This window comes from Rhagoletis pomonella, unplaced genomic scaffold, assembly GCF_013731165.1.
Source record: "Rhagoletis pomonella isolate Grant_MI unplaced genomic scaffold, Rhpom_1.0 Rhpom_scaffold_00001, whole genome shotgun sequence".
NCBI classification, from domain to species: Eukaryota; Metazoa; Arthropoda; class Insecta; order Diptera; family Tephritidae; genus Rhagoletis; species Rhagoletis pomonella.
This window is the reverse complement of record NW_023458555.1, coordinates 70,647,350-70,669,924: the sequence shown is the minus strand read 5'-3', so window position 1 is coordinate 70,669,924 and position 22,575 is coordinate 70,647,350. Positions and strand designations below refer to the sequence as shown.

Genomic DNA, 22,575 nt, shown 5'->3' with positions numbered 1-22,575 from the left:
TTTTTTCTTTTCACAACAAATTTTAAAGTTAAAAGCTACAATTAATGGCATAGTAACATATTGGATATCTCCATTCTATCGACTAGGTGTATGGTGTCAAGTTAGCACTACATACCATTTTTCCTTAAAAAACGAGAGCTACAAATTTTTTCTTTCCACAACAAATTTTAAAGTTAAAAGCTACAATTAATGCCGTTATAACATTTTCAATATCTCAATTCTATCGACTAGGTGTGTGGTGTTAAGTTAGCGCTACATACCATTTTTTCTTAAAAAACGAGAGCTACAAATTTTTTCTTTCCACAAAAAATTTACTACAAAAACACTACAATTAATGCCGTAGTTAACTTTTCCAATTTCGAAAAGTGTAGTGCTAACTTGACACACGTCAAAAATCTGAAATGTGGTACTCTTCCACGCAAAAATCTGAAATGTGCTAGTCTTCCACGCAAATAGTGAAATGTGCTACTCTTCCACGCGAATAGTGAAATGTGCTACTCTTCGTAGGGGCCGACGAAATAATCTTGTCTTTGGCAGTATGCCCAGTTTTACCGCACAGTATGCATTATTTACCTCTACAGTCTGCACCCTTACACTCTGGGTTGCCACACATCAAACACCTTCCCTTGCTCTTGCACGAGAGTTTGGTGTGCCGTAGCCTTCCGCAGTTGTCGCACTGCCTCAGGGAGGGTACGAAGAATTCAATAGTCAATTTGGTGTAGCTATAAACAATGGTCTTTGGGATTTCATTACCTTCAAACCCAATTTTTAAAGCAGTCGTGGGGACATAAGTGCTATTAGCTTCATCTTTGCGCGTAAAGCGCCTAACGGATGCAATTGGAATATTACTAATTGCTTCCTTGGCTATCTCCTGCTCACTAAAACACTTGGGTACACCCTTGATGACCCCTTAGCTTTCGAGGGCTGTCCGAGGAACGAACGCGTACCAAATAAAAAGGTGTTTGCAGGGTACGTGCTTGTAAAAGTCACCTTGTAGAGTGACCTGTCAATCACGTAGATGAGATCCATATCTTTAAACCTCAAGTCTTTGATAACTGTACTGGCCGAAGAATCGAACAGCAGACAAATTTCACTGCGAAACTGCTGCGTGTAGGAGACTACAACACCATCTTGTTTAGTATCGCGCTCTTTTTCATATTAGCACTAACTGTATTTTCAACCACTGAACCTTCAATGCCTACTGACCCTAACCTCAAATCACAGTCCATTGTCGTATCAATTTTATTTGCATTGTTATTTGCTGAGGAGTCCTCACAGATTTTTACAAGCCCGTCATTGGACAGCTCGTAAAAGCCAGTGACATCCTCCCTTTCAATTATTTTAGCTTTTTTGGGTGTATTAATAGTGGCGTTTTTAACAAATGACGCCACCGACTTTCGTGTCGGCGCCACCATTTTGCTAGATGCCGATAAGTGTGCCTTAAGCGGCAGCTTCTTCTTTTTAACCGGCAACATGAGGCAATCTTTTTTCCTTCAATCTAAGAAAAATATGACAAATAAAATTAAGCCACTAACCTGAGTTTGTAAACACTTATCTTATTATATTAAACGAGCAATTCTTGTATATATATATATCCATAGGGTTCTCGGAAACGGCTCTAACGATTTTGGTGAAATTTTGTACACAGATAATGTTTTGGATTCTAAGGTTATCTGAATAAGAATTATTTTCGAGAAGACTCGTATAAGGTTGCCACCTATTCGAAATTAGTTACAAATTGATTAAAACATCATAATATGGGTATCAAATGGTACGTATTTTAAAGATCTTTAATTCAAAAATATATTTAATAAGGTTGCCACCTATTTTGAATCGCATATTTATTTAATTTTTTGTTTAGAAAAAAAGGTAAATTATTACTATTCATGGGTACCAAGAGAAGGTTCTTAAACAATGCTTTTCCTATATACAAAATGTTATCTCTTAGGATAATAGTGTAAGGTTGCCACTTCTTTTCGATTCTACACAATTTATATAAAACATCGCAATATGGATATCAAATGAAAGGTATGTTGGGAACTTTGGTCAGAAATCAGGGTTGCTACGCTTCATAATTTCAATCAAATTTTTTTAAGTATACATAGTACATATACGATCAAGATATGTACCATTCATTCCAGCGTATTTCGGAATAGGGTTTCCACCTAAGAAATTTACTTAATAGATATCGAAATCCTATTTTTTTTGTTTATTTCCAAAATATTTTTTAGAGCTATGCAAATCTTGAAAACTTTAAAAAGTATATGCACTCCGGGCAAAGCTCGGTCAACCTGGTACTTGTAATTACGCGACGAGCGAGTCAATTAATTATAAAAAGATAAGTTTATAGATTAGCGTGGCCCACACAAAAAGCCTTTGTCTTAAAACACTTGAAAAATTTTCACAAGCACAAAGAGTGGGATAACTGCGAACTATAAACGAACAGACGCGACCGTACCACACCCGCTCGTGACCAAAATCCGATTGTATCGAAAATAAAATACAGATAACTTACCAACGCAACTAAAACTTCCGAAAATTGTATCGCAATTTAGTGAGAGAACGCAGGCGAATGTCCAAATAAAAAAGGAAACAGAGAAACAGTGTTGCCTACACTATATTTCTTATTGGAAACACAAATAGGAACTAAAAATTTAGGAAGCAACATTGCAATTTATGATGGCCAATTTTATCAAATTCGACGCCATATTGGATTACTGATATCACCTTATTTTTATTTCACCATGTTCACTGACATTGAATTTTTCATTTTCACTTCAGTTTCATAGAACCAGAATTGGCCCCCAGATTGGAAAGTTTGAAATTTTTACGAATGTTTGCTAATTTGTTTTTCTTTTTATGAAATATTATTACGAATTGAGGAGAAGATGAAGAGTATGATGAGTCAGCTGACGGCACGTATGAAAGAGTTCGAAGAGAGAATGATGCAGAGACTCAGTGAGATGGCTGCTGACATCCAAACTGTGAAGATGAGAATGACACAGCTGGAAGACCGAGTAACTAAAACTGAGCGGGTGTGTGCACATGTGGCCGAGCTTAGGAAAGAAATGCAGCTATTGCGGTCAAGCATCGGAGAATATGAAAATTCCTCTGTAGCTAATGATATCATAATTAATGGCATACCTGAAATGCATGATGAACATCCGAGCGATGTGTTCAACGACATCTGCAAGGCTGTCCAAGTGAATACTCCCCTCATTCGTACTGTCTTTCGTGTACGCAAAAATAACCGGAAAAGTTCGCCTGTATAGTAAAGCTTGTCTCCTCGGGTGATCGATCACTATTATTTATGGCGCTGGCGAAATTGGCGAAAGCTAAAGAAGAGGGGAATAATAATGCGCGACATTGGCCGTAATACCGATGAGCGCATATATGTTCACGAAGGCCTTACCAAAAGTAACCGCGAACTCCTTCAATTTGCATTGCAGCTAAAGAAGCAGAAGCGTTTATCATCTACCTTTTCAATTCGCGGTAATATTTATGTGAGAGTCCAACCACAAGGTGAAGCAATAAAAGTTGCCAACAAAGAAGAAGTTGAACGTGTTGTGGTTAAAGGCGCATGACTACTCTGTGGACGCCTGACTTCGTTATTATTTATTCGTATGTTTTCTCTTAGGCTAATATCTTCGTTCTTTTCAATCTCTTATTGTCTTTTTATGCATGTGCAGCGTTGCCAGGTTCACGTTTTTAACGTCATTTGAACGTTTTTTGTATCCTGTTGATGTTTGGAGGTTTTTTATGTAAAAAATGACGTTTTTTTTAACTTCCCAGTAATTTTTCTCTATGCACAATATATTCAATGTAAAGCGTACTATTTGCTTATAGAGTAAGTACTTACGCTCACACTTTCGGCAAATTTGTTACTAAATCTTGTAAGTAGAACTGACTTTGAATTATTTTCTTAATAAATCTTTCCAAGCTTTGTTTTTTGCAGCAGGTACCTCAAAAGATATTTTTTCTTTGGACACATATGAGGTAAATATGATGCAAACCAAGCGTACGCGCATTTTATTTGTTTTTGATTCTTGGACTAAGGATCTCGCGTTCCAAGGCTGGTTGTGTAAATACTTGAGGTTACGAGGCTTATTGCAATGTTTGCAATTGCATATTAAAAGCCAAATCAGGAGGAGCTGATCTATTGCAACACGCACGCTCGCAAGAGCCCCAAAAAAGCTGTAGCACAAAAAAGGCTGAAATATTGCTATGCTCCTTCTTAGCAGAATGTTATTTAGCATTTTCGACAACCGACCACCTAAACAAATGTCTACAAGAAAAAAATATATTAAAAATCAACGCGATTCTTTAGCAACTTAAAACTTGCACATTATTACCCTGGAATTTAATGGGCTATCAAATGCATACTCAAAATAATCCTAAAAAATCTGAATAAAAAATTGAAAATCTAGCTGGAACTTTGCAGATATAAACATTAAATAAACAAAAGAAAAACAACCAAAATCGATCAAAATGTTGATTACTTAATGAGCTGATCACAAGTGTATGTTTAAAACGATTTTTATATTAAGGATCTCAAACCAGTTTGCAACAGTGGTATTCACCAAATTGTTGTCAACAGTTCTTGTTGCTTGAGCTCATCTGCTCTTTTGCCAGAGTTCCAGGCCACATGCTCACTTTGGTGAATATCACTAATGAATTTTAAATATGCTCTGTCGAAATGACATTTTAATATACCTTGCGTACATACATATCGTCGTTTAAAGTACAAAACCGCGTATCGTCCTTCTGCAAAACTTGGATTTGCTCACACAAGCTCTTGGCTGAATCTTTATCCATTCGTACTGAAATATACTAGCCAGAAATGCGATTGCTTTATAAAAAAAGAAATTGGTTATTGAAACATGAGAATTTTTACTCTCTAGAAAATAATTTACATAATTCACATACGCAGTTTTGCATTTTGTTGATACGCGGTTTTGTACTTTAAACGACGATATGTACCTTTGTATACAATAAAAGTTTAATAATTCAAATAACAATTCTGTGTGCATACATGGAAAAGACGTTTTTGGGTAGGAAATGACGTTTTTTTCAGACCAAGAGGGACGTTTTCTCATGGCGAAGACCTGGCAACACTGTGTATGTGTGCTGTCGAAAATCTCTCTGTCTTGTGAAATATTAAAATCGTACTCATTTGCATTTTAAATGTGTATATACATGCACTTGTAGTTGTCTCTCTCCGTACTTGGTTCAATGATAGTAAACCCAGCAAACAATAGGGTCTCCAGTGTTGGTGGAAACCATAAGATATTATTAGAAATTTTATGTAAGCAGTCGATGGGCCTTAATGTGGTGTATTTTAATGCGCGAAGCCTTAGTGGCGATAAACTAGACTACATTAAGAATATCTTTGAGGGATCCTTTGTTGACGTAATTTGTGTCACTGAAACTTGGTTTATCCCCACTGTTTCAGAAGTCTTCTACAGTATTCCAAGCTACAATCTTCTTCGCCATGACCGCAGTATCCAAAGAGGGGGAGGTGATGCAATTTATTGCAAATCATCTTTAAAAGTACGTCTTCTGGCCGAATCTCATAACGCAAATACTGAGTTCATTATAACTGAGGTTTCTGATGGTGTAACAAGCATTTTAGTGTCGTGTGTATATAATCCCCGCAAGTGTTGTTTGTTGGACCCTTTTTTTGTTGAACTGTCTATGTTTCTACTTGACTATGAATTTTATGTAATCTGTGGTGATTTTAATGTGGACCTCCTCCTAAATGACGCTTATGCTGATAAAATATATAACCATGTAGCTGCGGCTGGTCTTGCCATATTTAATAAAATTGCGCCGACGAGATTTGCCAATAATTCAAACCCTAGCCTCTTAGATTATTTTATTTCTTCAAGTCTGAAACATGTTTTCATATTTGACCAAATATTCTTCATTTCTGACCATGATTTAATATTTTGTACAGTAGATGTTATGTTTAATCGTCCGTCTGTTAGAAGTACATTCCTGTATCGTGATTTTAAAGCCATAAATGTGAATAACTGTTGGTTCTGTAATTCTGTCGATGATAAGCTTCTTTTTATACCCGAGCGCACTTGTGCACAAGGGTATTATAACTTTGTTCACATAACGGTTTGATGTATACATAAATTAACAGAATAAAAAGAGAAATCGATTAAGCGGTGACGACTGTCTGTCCGTCCGACCGTCCGTCTGTGCACACGATAACTCGTGTAAAAATTGAATTGTACGTGCACTTCTTTCGGGCGTAGGACGGATGGTATTGAAAATGGGCAAAATCGGACAATAACCACGCCTACCTCCCATATAACGGTAATTTTCAGAAATACGAAAACTGCGATATTTTAGTAAATACTGAATATTCACTCAAAATTGATATTTACAATAATTTGTAGACGGAAAATAATACTATTATAAATTTTTTGAAAATGGGCGTAGCCACGCCCACTTATTGTTACATGTGTATATCTTGGTAACCAATTTCTTCCAAACTTGGCACAGTTGTTAGCCTTGCTACAGCATATCAAATGGCCGAAAATTTTTAAAATCGGACAATAACCACGCCCACATCGCATATAACGGTAATTTGGAGAAATATGAAATCTTCGATAAATCAGTAAATATTAAAGCTATTTCATTCAAACTTGATGCTGGCAACAATTCTTTACCAATAAATACGTTTATGATAAAATTTTGGAAAATGGGCGTGGCACTGCCGACTTATGATCACATATATGTATCTCGGTAACCTTTCTACCAATTTGTACCAAACTCGGTATGGTTATTGTGCTTGCCACGAAATTGGACTAAAATTGAGGCCACTTTTCATATAACGGTAAATTTCAGAAATGCTTGAAACTTCAATATTTCGAAATTTAAGGACGTTAATTTACTCAAAATTGATACACCCCGGCTTACCATGTAGCGGTAGCTTTCGGAAAGGTGAAAATCATATATATATTTAAGACTTGCGCCGGGTATTTAATGTTCGGCTCCGCCCGAACCTAGATTTTCTTACTTGTTCTTAATGAAGTTCTGACTAATATATTTGATAGCCATGTTCCTCTCCGTGTGGCTCGGGCAGTCAATCCATCTTGCCCTTGGTTCAGTAAAAAGTAGACTCGGCTATAAAATATCGCAATAGGCTATACGTCAAATGGAGAAGGACAAATACTGATTTTGCATGGTCCCAATATAAAACAGCTAGAAATAAAGCTACATCAATTATTAAGCAAGCAAAGATCGCATTCTGTAGCGCTAAATTGACCCGTCACTCCCTTCCAAAGATTTGTGGAGGAACTTAAAAAACTTGAAAGTTCACGGTGCACAAACAAGTGCTCCTCACACGGTGGCACAGAGAAGGAACTTAACTTTTCCTTGAGATGTGAGAATAACAAGCACAACAAATTTGACAGCTAATAATCTGAGATTTGTCTGTGTAAACGGGATGATTAAAAGGTGACAGGTAATAAGATCAACGGAAATAAAGTCAATTGACTTTATTTCCCACCCTGGTTCGAAATAAAGTCAATTGACATTATTACCCTTTCAAAAGCGAAATAAAATCCATTGACATTATTATTATTATTATTATTATTATTAATTAATTTGTTTCAGTAGTACAGAGTAAGACTTATGTCTTTTAATAGTACTTCAACTATATATACATATTTATGTTTTACTATACAAGTTTCTTAAATTTAAATTTTTAAAAATTTTCAAAAACAAATAATTTTATACAACAGTAAAGTTACAATATATGTAACTTTACAATAACAACGAGTATGACTTAATTAATAGAAAATAAAAAAAATATCAGAATAGAACAGAAATAGTGGAGAGAGATAGAGAAAATTTTAATGCCCTTACACAATGCTATCAGTCATTTTTAAAATAATTGGAGATTTGTGTTTTGTAGTTGAATCCGTTTAACCCACTCTTTACGGTCTCAGGTAATGAATTCCAGACTCTTACTGCGTTAATGAAAAATAGTCTTGATGATGCTAGGTAAGTAAATTTTGGAACAATAAAACTGTTGTGTCTCTGTGACCTTACTGGTATCAGCTTCTCAAAGAGATAGGCAGGTATTTTAAATACAGTAAGTTTGTAAATAAATATACAATTCCTAGCGGGCAAATAGTTCTCAAGACTACAACCCAGGATATTTGTTCGACAGGCAGAAATGTGCTCATATCTACCAATCCCATATACATAACGTGTAGCATTGTTGAATGCTACATTGAGTTTATGGCAAGATATTGAGTCCAGTTTGCTGTATACTACCTCAGAGTAGGTGTTGATTGGCATAATTAGTTGGAGAACTAAATTACGCCTGGTTTTCAGTGGCGTAAATGTTGCAGAAACTCTCAGCTTACGCCGTAACGCATACACGCTGCTCACAACCTTATTTATGTGGTCAGTACATGTAAGTTTAGAGTTAAGAATAAAACCTAAATTTCTTATCTTATCCGTAAAACTAAGCGGACTGGTACCTATCCACAGTTTTGGAATACAATCGACATACACCACACTATTACATACAGGCAATACATACGACTTTGACGCATTTAAACATAGAGAATTTCCAGCAGGCCAAACAGAAATAGCAGACAAGTCACTGTTTATTTTGAAACATAAATCCTCAACAAGACCAATACGACTGGACAGGTAAGTTAATGCCACATACTCTGAAATCGGGCTCCAAAACTGCCCACATATAAATATGTAACTATCCATACGACAGCGGTATGCAATGCTGCGTAAGCATGCGACCTACAAGTAAGTCGCTATCCCACGGGCATATGACACCACACGCGCAACCATTCACAAGCTGACCGTGCATTACCATTCATGGGAATGGACGGAAGTAAATAACGCAACAACAACAACAAGAGGAATCACCTGTCAACCAACGTGACTTCGTACGATAAGTAGAAGTAAGAAATATATTGTAGTTAGTAATTAAGTTGCTTCAATACTAATAACTGGCGCTCAACGGCCCAGTCGCGTAAGTTTTCCGCAAAGTAGTCAAAGGCGCTCAAGTAGTGCCTTGCGATCCGTGTGTAAAATAGCGTACCTGTGATAAATAAGTGGCCCTAACAATAGCGCCCCAACGCAACGGACATTCTAGCGGATAACTAGTGGCCCTAAAGAAGCGCCCCAACGCACTGGACCAGAAACCTAGAAACCCGGTGGTAAAGCTCGAAGGAACACAGCCACCAACCCGCAACGCCAACGCGGACTGCCAGTAGTAGCAGCATGCAAAGAGGAGCCTTGTTCGCCGCGGGACTACTAACGTAAGATTAGATTTAAGGAATAAGTGAAGCTTGTGTTAATAAGTATTTAAGTGTTCAGCTAAATAAATTTTTCTAAATTTTTAAGAAAAAGGTAGAATCTTTTTAATAAGTGCAAATTTAATAAACAAGCAAAAATAATAATTAAAAATTCTAGCCCTTTTCAAGTGAAACTTTAATTAAGGAAATTAAAACAATTGATTTAATTTTTAGTGAAAAAACATCCCATTTTAAGTGAAAAAAACTAATATAAATAGTTAGTAAAAATTTAACCTTTTTTTTCTCTTTCAAAAGTGAAAATTTAATAAAACTTTAACTCTCCCTTTTTCTCAAAATTCCTTCAATAATTTTTCTCAAAATTTTACCAAGTTTTTTTTTAACCTTTTAGTGAATTTTTTTTTGTGATTGATTTATTACTTCTCATGAACAACAGGCTCGTACAGCCTATAAAATAAAAATAATCTTTAGGATAATAATAAAACAACTCTGCGATTCACCACAAAAGGGACCCTCTAGAGATTGTTAAATTAAATTCACAAAAACACCACATAGTTAGCGAAAAAGTATAAACTAAAAATAAATTAAAATGGCTCATAATAATTTGATAAGACCCCCTATGCTAGGGAACATTAATGCACCCCCGGCAGGACCACCATCGCCACCACAACCCCTTGGCGACCCTATCCAACAACCCCACTCCTGAATTCAGGAACCTTATAAAGGACTTAATGAGAGAGATTTTAAATACGGACGAAAATAGAATGATTAGGGATGCCCTGCACCCAACTCAGCAACCTATGGCCGATCAAATGATCGAGGATCGATTTAGGAATAACCTCGCCGACATGGACAAGGTACCTGACGTGGTTAGATCCTTGCGAGAGTTTGGTGGAAACCCAGCTGAGTTCAGCAGCTGGAAGAAAAGTGTTGAAGGAATATTAAGGATTTATGAGCCATGCGCAGGCTCACCGAAATATTTCGGCATCCTTAGTGTAATTCGTAATGAAATCGTAGGCAGTGCTGACGCGGCACTAGAGTCCTACAATACCCCCCTTAACTGGAAGGCTCTTTCCCGATGCCTTACCATGCATTACGCTGACAAGAGAGACCTTAGCACACTTGAATATCTAATGACCTGCTTAATATAAGGTCGGAAATCTGTGCAAGAATTTTATGGTGAGGTTTACTCACACCTCCCACTAATATTAAATAAAATATCCTGCATGGAAATCAGCGAAGAGTGCATGAGTGTCCTCACACACACATACTGTGACAAGGCGCTAGACACCTTTGTCAGAGGACTATCAGGCGATCTATCGAGACTTCTCGGCATGAAAAAGCCGGCTGATCTGCCTGAAGCATTGCATTTATGCATCAAGTTAGAGAATCAAAATTTTAGGGCAGCACATGCCAACAGCCAACAGTACGGCTTGCCTAAACGGCCGACATTACCATCACCGATTTTCGAGATGCCATATCAGCAACGGCCCGCACTTCCACCAAGAAAGAACCCTAATCAGCCATTCGACCCGCACCTTGCCCATCTACCTCAAGCGATCCCTACCTTTACCCGATGTTCCCAACAACCCCAATACCAACAATTTCCCCAATACCAACAATTCCCCCAATACCAACAATACCCAAAGAATTCGAACATTCAAAATCCCAATTACGCTCTGCAACAACCCCCTAGACCCAACCAGTTCAACAATCCTCCACCAAGACCCACCCAACCAAAACCCGCAGTCCCAATGGACATAGACGAATCTCTCAGGACAAAGAACGTGAATTACATGAATAGACCGACCAATAACTTCCTTGCCGGAAAACGGCCCATACCTCCTTCCAATCAAATACGGCAACCTTTCAAACAAAACAGGGTAAATAACATAGAAACAACAGAAACGGACTTAGGACAGCGACCTGACGAACCAGATGAACAGACATTCCAATATTATTACAACCAATACACTACACACGATAACAACACCCTTGACAGCCAACCTGAAGAAAACACCGTAGTGTAATAGTAATCCTCTGACATTAATTTTTTAGCTAACGAATTCCAAGCTACCATGTTTCCAATGCAAGGAAAGTAGCGGGAAAGTTCTAAATTTCTTAATTGACACGGGTTCAAATAAAAATTACATTCAACCAAATCTCGCGAAAAACGTATTCCCAAAGAGGAAATTTTTTATGCAACCTCAGTGGGAGGAAACGTTAAGATAACCCACCATACCTTTATTAACCTTTTCGGATTAAAAGACGAAAACCTTAAATTTTTTAGATTACCCACACTTAAATCCTGTCACGGTATTCTCGGTAACGACAGCCTAAAACAATTAGAAGCCGTAATTTTTACTTCAAAAAATCATATGCTAATAAAAAACAATAGGGAAATAGCCATTAAACAACAAAAATCAAAATCAGTAAACAATATTGAAATAAGAACAGACCATCTTACGGATGAACAAACGGGAAATCTCCGAAATTTATGCTATTCATACCCACAACTTTTTTCTGATCCGGATGAAAAATTAACGTACACTACCGCGGTAAAAGCCTAAATAAGAACTACAAACCAAGATCCGGTATATTCTAGATACTACCCATACCCAATGTCCCTTAAGGACGAGGTAGAAAAGCAAATATCAAAATTGCTTGAGGACGGAATAATTAGACCTTCCCGATCCCCATACAATTCTCCCATCTGGATTGTGCCAAAGAAAGCTGATGCATCTGGCACAAAAAAATACAAGATGGTAATAGACTACCGCAAATTAAATTCAATCACAATACCCGATCGCTACCCAATCCCAGACACCAACGAAGTACTTTCACAACTCGGAAAGAACAAATTCTTTACAGTTCTCGACTAGAAAAGTGGCTTTCATCAGATTCCTTTAGTTGAATCCGATATCGCAAAGACAGCTTTTTCAGTCAATAATGGTAAATACGAATTTACCAGACTACCTTTCGGCCTTAAAAATGCGCCTTCCATATTCCAACGAGCATTAGATGATATTCTTAGAGACTACATCGGAAAAATATACTTTGTCTACATAGACGATATTATAATTTTCGGAAAAGACGAAGGCTCTCACTTGAAAAACGTGGAAATAATTATCAGGACCCTACAAGATGCTTATATGAAAATTCAACTTGATAAATGTGAATTTATCAAGGAAGAGGTCGAGTTTTTGGGATTTGTTGTCTCCAAAAATGGCGTAAAAACAAATCCAGCAAAAGTGAAAGCAATTTTAAACTTTCCACCGCCTCAAACTATAAAAGAACTTCGATCCTTTCTAGGACTTTCCGGTTATTACCGACGTTTCATTAAAGACTATGCAAAACTCGCCAAGCCCCTGACGGTACTTTTGAGAGGCGAGGAGGGAGGTATGTCCAAAAATCTTTCAGCTAAAATAAAAATTTCTCTCGACAATAACGCAATGGAAGCGTTTAATAAATTAAAAAATTCACTAGCATCCTCTGACGTCATGTTACAATACCCCGACTTCGAAAAAGAATTTCACTTGACCACCGACGCATCAAACCACGCCATAGGAGCAGTCCTAGAGCAAGGTGGTAAACCCATAATGTTCATTTCCAGAACATTGACAAGGACCGAGGAAAACTACGCAACTAACGAAAAGGAACTTTTGGCCATAATATGGGCTTTAAAAACCTTTAGAAATTATTTGTATGGTTCAACCACAACAAAAATTTTCACAGACCATCAACCTTTGACATACTCACTCAGTAGCAGAAATACTAACAGTAAACTAAAAAGATGGAAATCAATATTGGAAGACTACAACTATGAAATAAAATACAAACCTGGCAGTAACAATACTGTCGCAGACGCACTTTCGCGACCACCACAACAAATAAATTCCTTGTCTGCAACCCAACATAGTGACGAAAGTTCAGCCCAAAATTTAATACCGTATACGGACGCACCTATCAATGCATTTAAAAATCAAATTTTTATTTCTACTGGCGAAACCTCTTCATACCAATTTAAATTACCTTTTCCCACTTACCATAGACATATTATTATTGAAAGAGATTTTACAGAAGAAAGTCTTACCACATTGTTGAAAAGATATCTCAACCCTACAGTAACAAATTGCATAAAAACCGAAGACAACATTTTAGGGAAAATACAAACAGTCTACCAAATTCATTTTAGCAGGTACAAATTACGTTATACCCGAAAATTCATTAGAGATGTTACAAACGAATCAACAGGTAACGGAAATCATCAACGAGCATAATAGAGCTCATCGCAATCCCACAGAAAATAAAGCCCAACTCTTAGAAAGATGTTACTTCCCACAAATGAACGCCAAAATAAAACGAATTACAAAATAGAGCAAAATTTGCTTAGAAAATAAGTATGAGAGACATCCAGTAAATCCTATCCTGAAACCAACTCCCATTCCTAATTACCCAGGCCATATCGTTCATATAGACCTATACCATACTAACAACAAAGTAGTGCTGACGGCAATGGATAAATTTTCCAAATACGCACAAGCAAAAATTGTGCGCTCCAGAGCAACGGAAGACATTAAGGCCCCCTTAAGAAGTCTCTTGACAACATTCGGAATCCCAGAAAATATCGTTATGGACAACGAAAAATCCCTAAACGCAGCCCCTATAACCTTTATACTAGAAAATGAATACGGTATTGAAATTTTTAAAACTCCATACAAAAGTTCTATAAACGGACAAATAGAACGATTCCATTCCACACTTACCGAAGTGATGCGTTGCACTAAAGCAGAAAACACCCACACCCACTTTAAGGACCTCCTCAATAGAGCCATATTCAAGTATAACTATTCCATTCATTCCACTACCAAACGTTAACCAGTAGAAGTATTTTTCGGAAGAACAATATGACCAAATCCAATGACATTGGACAGAGAAGAAAATGTCCAAAATCTTAAAAATAAACAAGAAAAAGACTTACGACTTCATAATAAAGATAGGACCGAGTCAGGACATACAACAATAACGACGTTATTTATGTAAAAATAAATAAAAGACTAGGAAAGAAACTAACACCCCGATATAAAAAGGAAATAGTACTAGGAGACCAAGGCAACACATTTTTGGCACAATCTGGCCGCACCGTTCACAAAAGTCATATCAAAAAGTAAATCACACTCTTCTTTTGCAGGATCCTATTTGCTTCCTGCAATGCGGAAACCCAAATTTTGGACTATACGACCAGTCCCATAGTAACGATAGACACAGGAACCGCGAAGGTTCAAACCGGAACATTTCGACTAATACACACTATTGACCTCGAACAGTACGACTCCCTACTCGACAACATACACACCACAATAGAACATGACATAACTAGGAAAAGTCGAAGTCACCCATTCCTTTCCCAAGAAGAAAAATCCATCCGATCCCTCCTATACCAGCTGAAACCCAGGAAAACCAAAAGAGCAATTGAACCACTTGGCACAGCCTGGAAATGGCTTGCTGGATCCCCTGACCATGAAGATTTTAAAATACTAAACGATAAAGTAAATAATATAGTAAGTAATAATAACCAACAAGTAGTAACAAATAAATCTATTTTAGAAAGAATAAATAATTTAACTCATATTTCAAATACAATTTTAGGCGAAATGAAATCGGGCGATGCTCTTAAATTAGAAATAGAAAAAAGTATTGAAAGGAAATTGAAATTCATTAAAGAAGAATTAATAAACATAGATTACTCAATACAATGGGCAAAAGCAGGAATTATAAACTCATTTATATTATCTAACGAAGAATTAATTGTAATTGAAGAAACACTAGAAAAACAAAATATGCCTTATTTAAATTTAATCGAAGCAATTGAATTTAGTGATAAAATTGCATCAAATTTATCTTCCATTATTTATATTGTAAAATTCCCTTTAACAAGCAAAGAATCTTGTAAATTAATAAAAGCCAAAGCTGTAAAACAAGGCCATAAAGCAATCACGCTTGAATATGAAAATTTAATAATTTGTAACAAGGAAATATTTGGTGTAAGAGATAGTTGTAAGAATATAAACAATTTAATTTTATGTAAGCAAAATAGCATAAAAGAAGTAAGCACCTGCATACCAAACCTTTTAAAAGGATATTCATCCAACTGCACCCTAGTAAACAGTCACCATATGCCCACGATAGAAGAAATAATGCCCGGATTATTATTTATCAATAGTTACAATGGACCCTTAAAAATAGACAACAAAGAAATCTATCTGAATGGTACATTTTTGATCAGATACGATAATTCAAGCTTATCAATTGAAGGCAAACATTTTGTTAATAAAAATTAACTGTTTGCAAAGCCCTTACCAGCAATCGTCAAATCGACAAATGCTACAGCAAATCTCGAGGAAGTTCTTTCTTTGCAATATTTGAAAGAGCTCAATATAGCGAACATCCAAAAAATAGATGATGCCAACTTGAAATACAAAATAAGCATTTTCACATGCTCTTCGACAATCACGCTATCACTGATTATCCTATTGGCCACCACGATTGCCACAAAATTAAACTCTAAAAAGAAAATGAGAATAAACATTCAAGTCAATACCAGCAGTTCAAAGGAAACCCCCACTGTACCTACAAATGAAATGCCATCCAACGAGGACGCTGCATACTTTAAAGGGGGGGGAGTTAATGCCACATACTCTGAAATTGGGCTCCAAAACTGCCCATATATAAATATGTTACTATCCATACGACAGCGGTATGCAATGCTGCGTAAGCATGCGACCTACAAGTAAGTCGCTATCCCACGGGCATATGACACCACACGCGCAACCATTCAATAGCTGACCGTGCATTACCATTCATGGGAATGGACGGAAGTAAATAACGCAACAACAACAACTGGAGGAATCACCTGTCAACCAACGTGACTTCGTACGATAAGTAGAAGTAAGAAATATATTGTAAAGTTAGTAATTAAGTTGCTTCAATTGAATAAAGAACAACGACTTCGAGTCGTTAAAAAATTTGATTTTTTTAGTTTCTCACAAGAGAAACACGGAGTTTTTGTACATGGACTGTTTCTTCAATTTAATAGTGTTCGCTTTATTTTTGTGGAAACGAAACATGTTTTACAAGTTCTGGATCATTTCTACACTCTTTCTTCAAATATTTCTCGTATTCCAACTGTGTTTTGTGTTTGGTTTTTCGCATCGTGTTTTTACTATATTCGTAATTTTAAATTTTTTAATAAAATCAATTGGTGGTAGTTCATGATTGTGTGTGGATTAATAGCACCACACTGAGGATTTGGCAATAACCTTTTTCAACTATTAAAAAACAACACTTACGGGGCAATGTTTATTTTAAGAACAATATTTTCAATGAATGGACATACTTTAAGCATTGCCGACGCTATTTCCATTTGAATGAGGAAATAGCGTCAATTACTTTATTTCCAAATTTTTGTTGACTTTATTTCGCTTTTGAAAAGGTAAAGGTTAATGACAATTGACTTTATTTCGCACCAGGGTGGGAAATAAGGTCAATTGACCTAATATCTGTTGATCTTGTTACCTGTCACCGATTAAAAAACGAGCTTTGATTGAGGTTATGTTTATATGTGAACATACTTATAATCCGAAAAATGTGTTTTTAAGTGACGAGTAATACGATATCGTATCCACCGATGCTCAAAAATTGCTAGAAAATTAAAAACAAATTTTGTAGTTTGAAATAGTTTTATTTAATTCAGTTGATTTTTTCAAAGTTTTTTAAATGCACACACACTTAAATATTAATTAAAAAGAAAAATGAGGAAACATTCAGTCATAAAATATAAACAAAAATTTTAATATATTACTACTCCCTGTGTCAAAAATATTGACAAGTCTTAACAACAAACAAAATTAACAAAAGACCGATTTGATTCAAACACATATTTCTTTCAAACGTTTATTGCTCAGTTCTTATAGCGCACTCGATGAAACCGTATTCAAAAGTAAACAAAACCTGATGGTTTTATTCGACATATATGGCATAGACATTGCTCTTGACCTCCGGAAACGTATGTACATACATAATTTTATTAGGTAGAAAAAAGCTCTTCGCGGGACAGTATTTCATCCTGGGCCGCTATTATGAGTTGCATTCGATCTTTGACTGTGGTCGAAAGTGCTGATCGAACGACTTTTCATTTGGTATTATGGCGCTTGTTCGATGAAGAATAGCGTTATTGTGAATTTCGCTCATTTAGGTTGTTCACATCACAATAGTATATTTTTCACCGGTGAGAAGCTTTGTTTACAAATCGAGCAAACTAAATAGTGTGCGTATACATACATACATATGTACATATGTAAATTTGTGCAAATTAAAATGAAATAAAAAAAAGCGAGTTTATAAAAACGTGATTTTTAGTAAAACGAAATTATGGTTCAACGATTCGTCAAGAGGATGAGAGCTTAGAAAACTGGCCAGGAGCAGAAAACGTTCAAGAGAGTTTAAGTGTAGTCTTTCGAACATAGTTTGACATACAAGAAATTTTGTGATCCAAATCAATTTAAAATATATTAAAACTATCATCAGCTCTACGATTTTGTTCTCAGAGATCGTGCCAACTGAGTATTGGAATTTTCTTTAACAAGTAAAACCAGCCTTTCGAGTTTGTGGTTAGTATTCACGACGTTAGAACTGCATGAAATTGATAAAAATTGTTTCAAATTAGTGTCTAGCCGCCAAATTGTAAGAAAACAAATGCAAAATCCTAAATTTTTCACAATTTTTTAACACTTCGCTACACCATTGAAAGCAAAATTCTGTTCGACAGAAGATTCGATACTCAACGAAAATTTGGACACGGTTCCATAGCTCATAATACCAATTTCACTTTCGATTTTCGATAACCAGCGAAGATCGAAAACCGAATGCAACTCATAGTAAGGGCCTTATTAATGTTTACCTAGGCAAACTAGACTGTGCTTTATGTTCTTAGGTCGCTTATGAAATCAAAACAAATAAATGGCAATTTTCTGAAAGGCGATTTCCTACATTTTTGCGCGCAAGTATCAAAAAAAAATTCCAAGTCTGGACACTTTGATATTCACAACAATCTCTTAAAAAGAAATAAGATTATTATGGAATTTTGGAAATTGGAGTGGTACCGCCCACTTATAACTACTTATATAACTTTATTTCATTACGTCTAACTGAACATATTAGGGGTATTCTCCAAATCTTGCAAAGCCATTGCACGTAGCACGGATTGCATGGATTGCATAACTTGTAAACACACAACAACAAAATACATGGGAAACAACATTTCCTATCGCTACAAAGTATGAAACGTCGAAACCCATGTATATATTTTGCAAAATAGCATAGCAAGATAAATGGGACCCTGTGCTAGTTGTTTTGTTTTTGGAATTGCTACATATTTCTCTCATTCCTCCCATCTCGCTCTGGTACTCTTCGAAATTTGGAATGGTATTTTTGCATTTCGTGCAATCCGTGCATCGTACAAGACTTCGAGAATACCCCTATTGTGATTGAAATAAGGGAAAACCAGTGTGATTCAAATAAAGGAAATCCAGTCTTCTTACAGTGTAACGGTAGTGAAAAAAACTATTATTCTGTGTTCGTATGGAAATTAGCTTATATCGAGAAGCTGGCTTTAGTATAATGCGGCATTCCCTTTGTTCATTGAACCACAAGGAGTTTTTTGATGACACTTAATAAGAATTTTGACTTGATAGTATCGGAACTATTTCTCGCACGCTTATTTGCCATAAGTTCTTCAACGGCTTGGCGCCGGCGAGTCATTCGCTATCGTAGGCTGTGAATGCCGCATTATACTAAAGCCAGCTTTTCGACATCGCTGCCGACTGGTGGTGTAGTGGTAAGCAATGCGCGCTTCCACTCCGCAGCGCCTGGGTTCAAGCCCTGGCCAAAGTAACATCGCAAAAAATGTAGAGAAAAGGTTTTTTCTTAACAGCGGTCGCCCCTCGGCAGTGTACTTCTGCCATGAAAAAAAGCTTCTCATTAAAATACAATCGCCGTTCGGAGTCGGCGTAAAACTGTAGGCCCCTCCTCTTTGTGTGACAACATCAAGGCGCACGCCACAAATCGGAGGAGAAGCTCGGCCAAACACTAACATATGTGTAAGCGCCAATCTATTATTATTATTATTAGCCTTTCGACATAAGCTACTATTCCATACGAACACAGATTTAATACGTTCGCCCGAACTTAGACTTTTTTACTTGTTGTTATTAATATTTTGTGGGGAGGCTGATTCATTAAAATGGAGCGGGCGTGACACCTCCCACCTTTCCAACTTGAAAGGGCGAATACTAAAGAATTCAATGAATCATTCCTTTTTCTCCTCGGACTCCTACAAGCCTCAAGCAAGTCTCAGGAAAATAAGGAAAAAATCAGTTGATATGAACTGCCGTAAGAGAAAGGAGAATTCTGTTGATTGAGGATTATGATCCCGACCGTGTTCGGACGACAACGACAGGCAAAATCAGTACATAATACTGTGGTAAGAGAAAGGAGAATTTTAACTGAGGGTTACGATGCTTAGCGTGTTCGCGGGCCCGAGGCATTTTGTCAGCGACATAAACGATTGTTCCGCTATTTGAAGAGGCTTCCCCGAGGTGGAGAAAGAGAAGAAGGTAGTTCGATTCCCCACGCCACGCATATTTTTGTACCAGCCTTAAAATTATCGACAATATTCGGAACATGTCTCTTAAAAACTATTTGTAAAGTCTTAGGAGTGGTAAAGTGATATATTTAGTTAAATAAACTCTCCCAACATCGCCTTCAAATTTCTTTAAAAAATTTCTGGTCTTTTTTTTTAGAAAAGGCAAAAGGTTCAGTATAACGAGGTCAACCCATTATTTATTTTAATTTAATTGAGAACATTTTTACTCGACTTTCAATTTATATAATTAAATATTTACATTTGTTTTCAGCGCTGCCATGGAGTTCCGTAAAGCTAATTTGGACGCTTTCCAAAAGAAGTATGGAATTAAAATTGGATTTATGTCTATATTCTCCAAGGCTTCTGCTTACGCACTACAAGATCAGCCCGTTGTCAATGCTGTTATTGACGGACAGGTGACTATGTGTTAAAATTAATTTATTATATTACGGATCTGATAGTCATTGGTCCCAAGTAAATTCTTGAATTCTATCATTACAAATTTGTTTGCGTACGTAACGAGTATTATGCAAGTATCTACTTGACAACAGTTGATTTAATTCAGCATTTATTTATACATATCATCCGTTTGTTGACATATCCAAAAAAAAAAATATATAAATAGGTGTATACATAGAACTGACAGTCCTAGTTGTCTTAAAAATTAATACCGATGCCTTTCGATGTTGTGTCATGAAAGGAAATTTGTGTTTTTTTCAACATGTTTGTATTAGTTTTTACCACTTTGCTAGCTAAAACTAGAAAGCAATTAATCTTTGTGGAAGAAGACCAATGTTTGTTGGTCAAACAAATTTGGCGGCAAAATGTTCACAGCGCGAGTTCTCTAGAACAAATTTAGATCCTGTCTTCTAAATGTCCTTAGGTGAATTAGAATTTAGAGTATTAAATTAGGGTATTTCCCTGACGCACAGTAAGTTCCATATAAAATGTGGGCAAAAACAGAATTATGGACGGATATAATTGAAAATTCGCTTCTTAGTAAAATTGACGACGCTAAATTCAAAAATGCAATTTGTTTTTGGATAACTTTCTTACTCCCACTGTAAATGCTGTGAAGTTGAAAATTTGGCATTTACATAGGTATGTACATATGTATAGTTCGTTCTACTTTCAAAAGAGAGGTGTCAAATGAAAGGGCTTGGCCTGTAGATGTGCAATAAAGTTTAATTTTTTTGAAACCGGTTGCCACCTGTTACAAATTTTATTAAAATTATTTCATAAGTCAAATGAATTAGATATTACAATATAGGTAACAATCGAAATGGTATTGAAAATGCTTTACTTTTAAATGACACGTAGAAGGGTTGCCACAGAATCAAATTCAATTTTATTAAGGGAATAAGGTAACTGAAATATGAATATCAATATGGGTATCAGACAAAAGAAGAAATTTGACATATTTAGCAAGAAATAAGTGAAGAGTAAAGACATTCCTGAGTTAATTTAAGAGTCCAGTAATTTAAAAGGAATGTAATCAGAACAAATACCTGATAGACTTTGTATGTATTTGTATTTAAATAACAAATACGATATTGTTGTTGTTGTTATAACAGCATACAGATTCCCCAAAGAGTTTTTGGGGAGTGTTGCTGGAGTGACAGTCCTAGTCCAGATATATGTAATTCTGGGTCGTTCCGGTTACGTAGACCCGACTGTCGATGGAACGAACAAATACGATGTAAACCTTTGGTTTGGCACAATTATTATTTTAATTTAACTAAATTTTACTTCACAAACAGGTAGCAACCCTCTTCGTAATTGCAAGCTAAAACCTTCTTTAACCTCTTTCGTCTGTCTCCCATATGGTGACACCGATCTATTTCAATACCTAATTCCTTTAATTCAAATGGCATCTGATTTTTTAAACAGGTGGCAACCCTCTACACAAGTTAAGAAATAAAGCCTTTTCATACACATTTCGATTGATACACACCTCTTAATAATTCATTTAACTTATTAAACAACAGGTGGCAACTCTTTGAAAAAAAATAAACCTCTATCGTCTACAGGTCAAGCTTTTTAATCTGACACTTCATTTTTGAAAGTAAAACGAATCGTGCAGATCTGATGGCACTGGTAAAAAATGCAAAAATGATTTTATGTATTAGCAAAAATCGCATTACTTCAAAAAGTGCAAAAAATTAGCAGGTTTTTATTTCCCTTTTCGAAAGTTAAAAATTCATTCCATTAAAATTTACCATTTTTGAATGTATTTTTGTATGCTCTTATAAAAATTCTTAGTATAAAATTGGTTGACTTCAGTGGCTTCCTGGTGTGGCGGAATATACACTTGTGATCAGCTAATTAAGCCAGAAACATTTTGATGAATTTTGGCTATTTTTCTTTTGTTTATTTAATGTTTATTATTTTTCCATAAAAGTCTAGCTCATTATATAACAAACACCACATAAATCCAGATTTCAAACTTTGCGCAAAAATTAATTATTATTTAGAATTTTTTTGAGTATGCAGTTAAATAGCCCATTAATTTCTAGGGTAATAATGTGCAAGTCTTAAGTTGCTAAAAAAACGCGTTGATTTTTAATAATT

At 36.0% G+C, this 22,575-nt stretch overlaps 1 protein-coding gene across 1 annotated transcript in view; it reads left to right on the top strand.

The window, feature by feature from the left end:
* LOC118747431 (dihydrolipoyllysine-residue succinyltransferase component of 2-oxoglutarate dehydrogenase complex, mitochondrial) overlaps window positions 1-22,575 on the top strand; it is a 128,241-nt gene that overhangs the window by 29,081 nt on the left and 76,585 nt on the right. Inside the window, exon 5 of the mRNA XM_036481480.1 lies at window positions 20,276-20,420. Within this exon, the coding sequence (XP_036337373.1) occupies window positions 20,276-20,420 (145 nt within the window). The remainder of the gene's footprint in view (window positions 1-20,275; window positions 20,421-22,575) is intronic.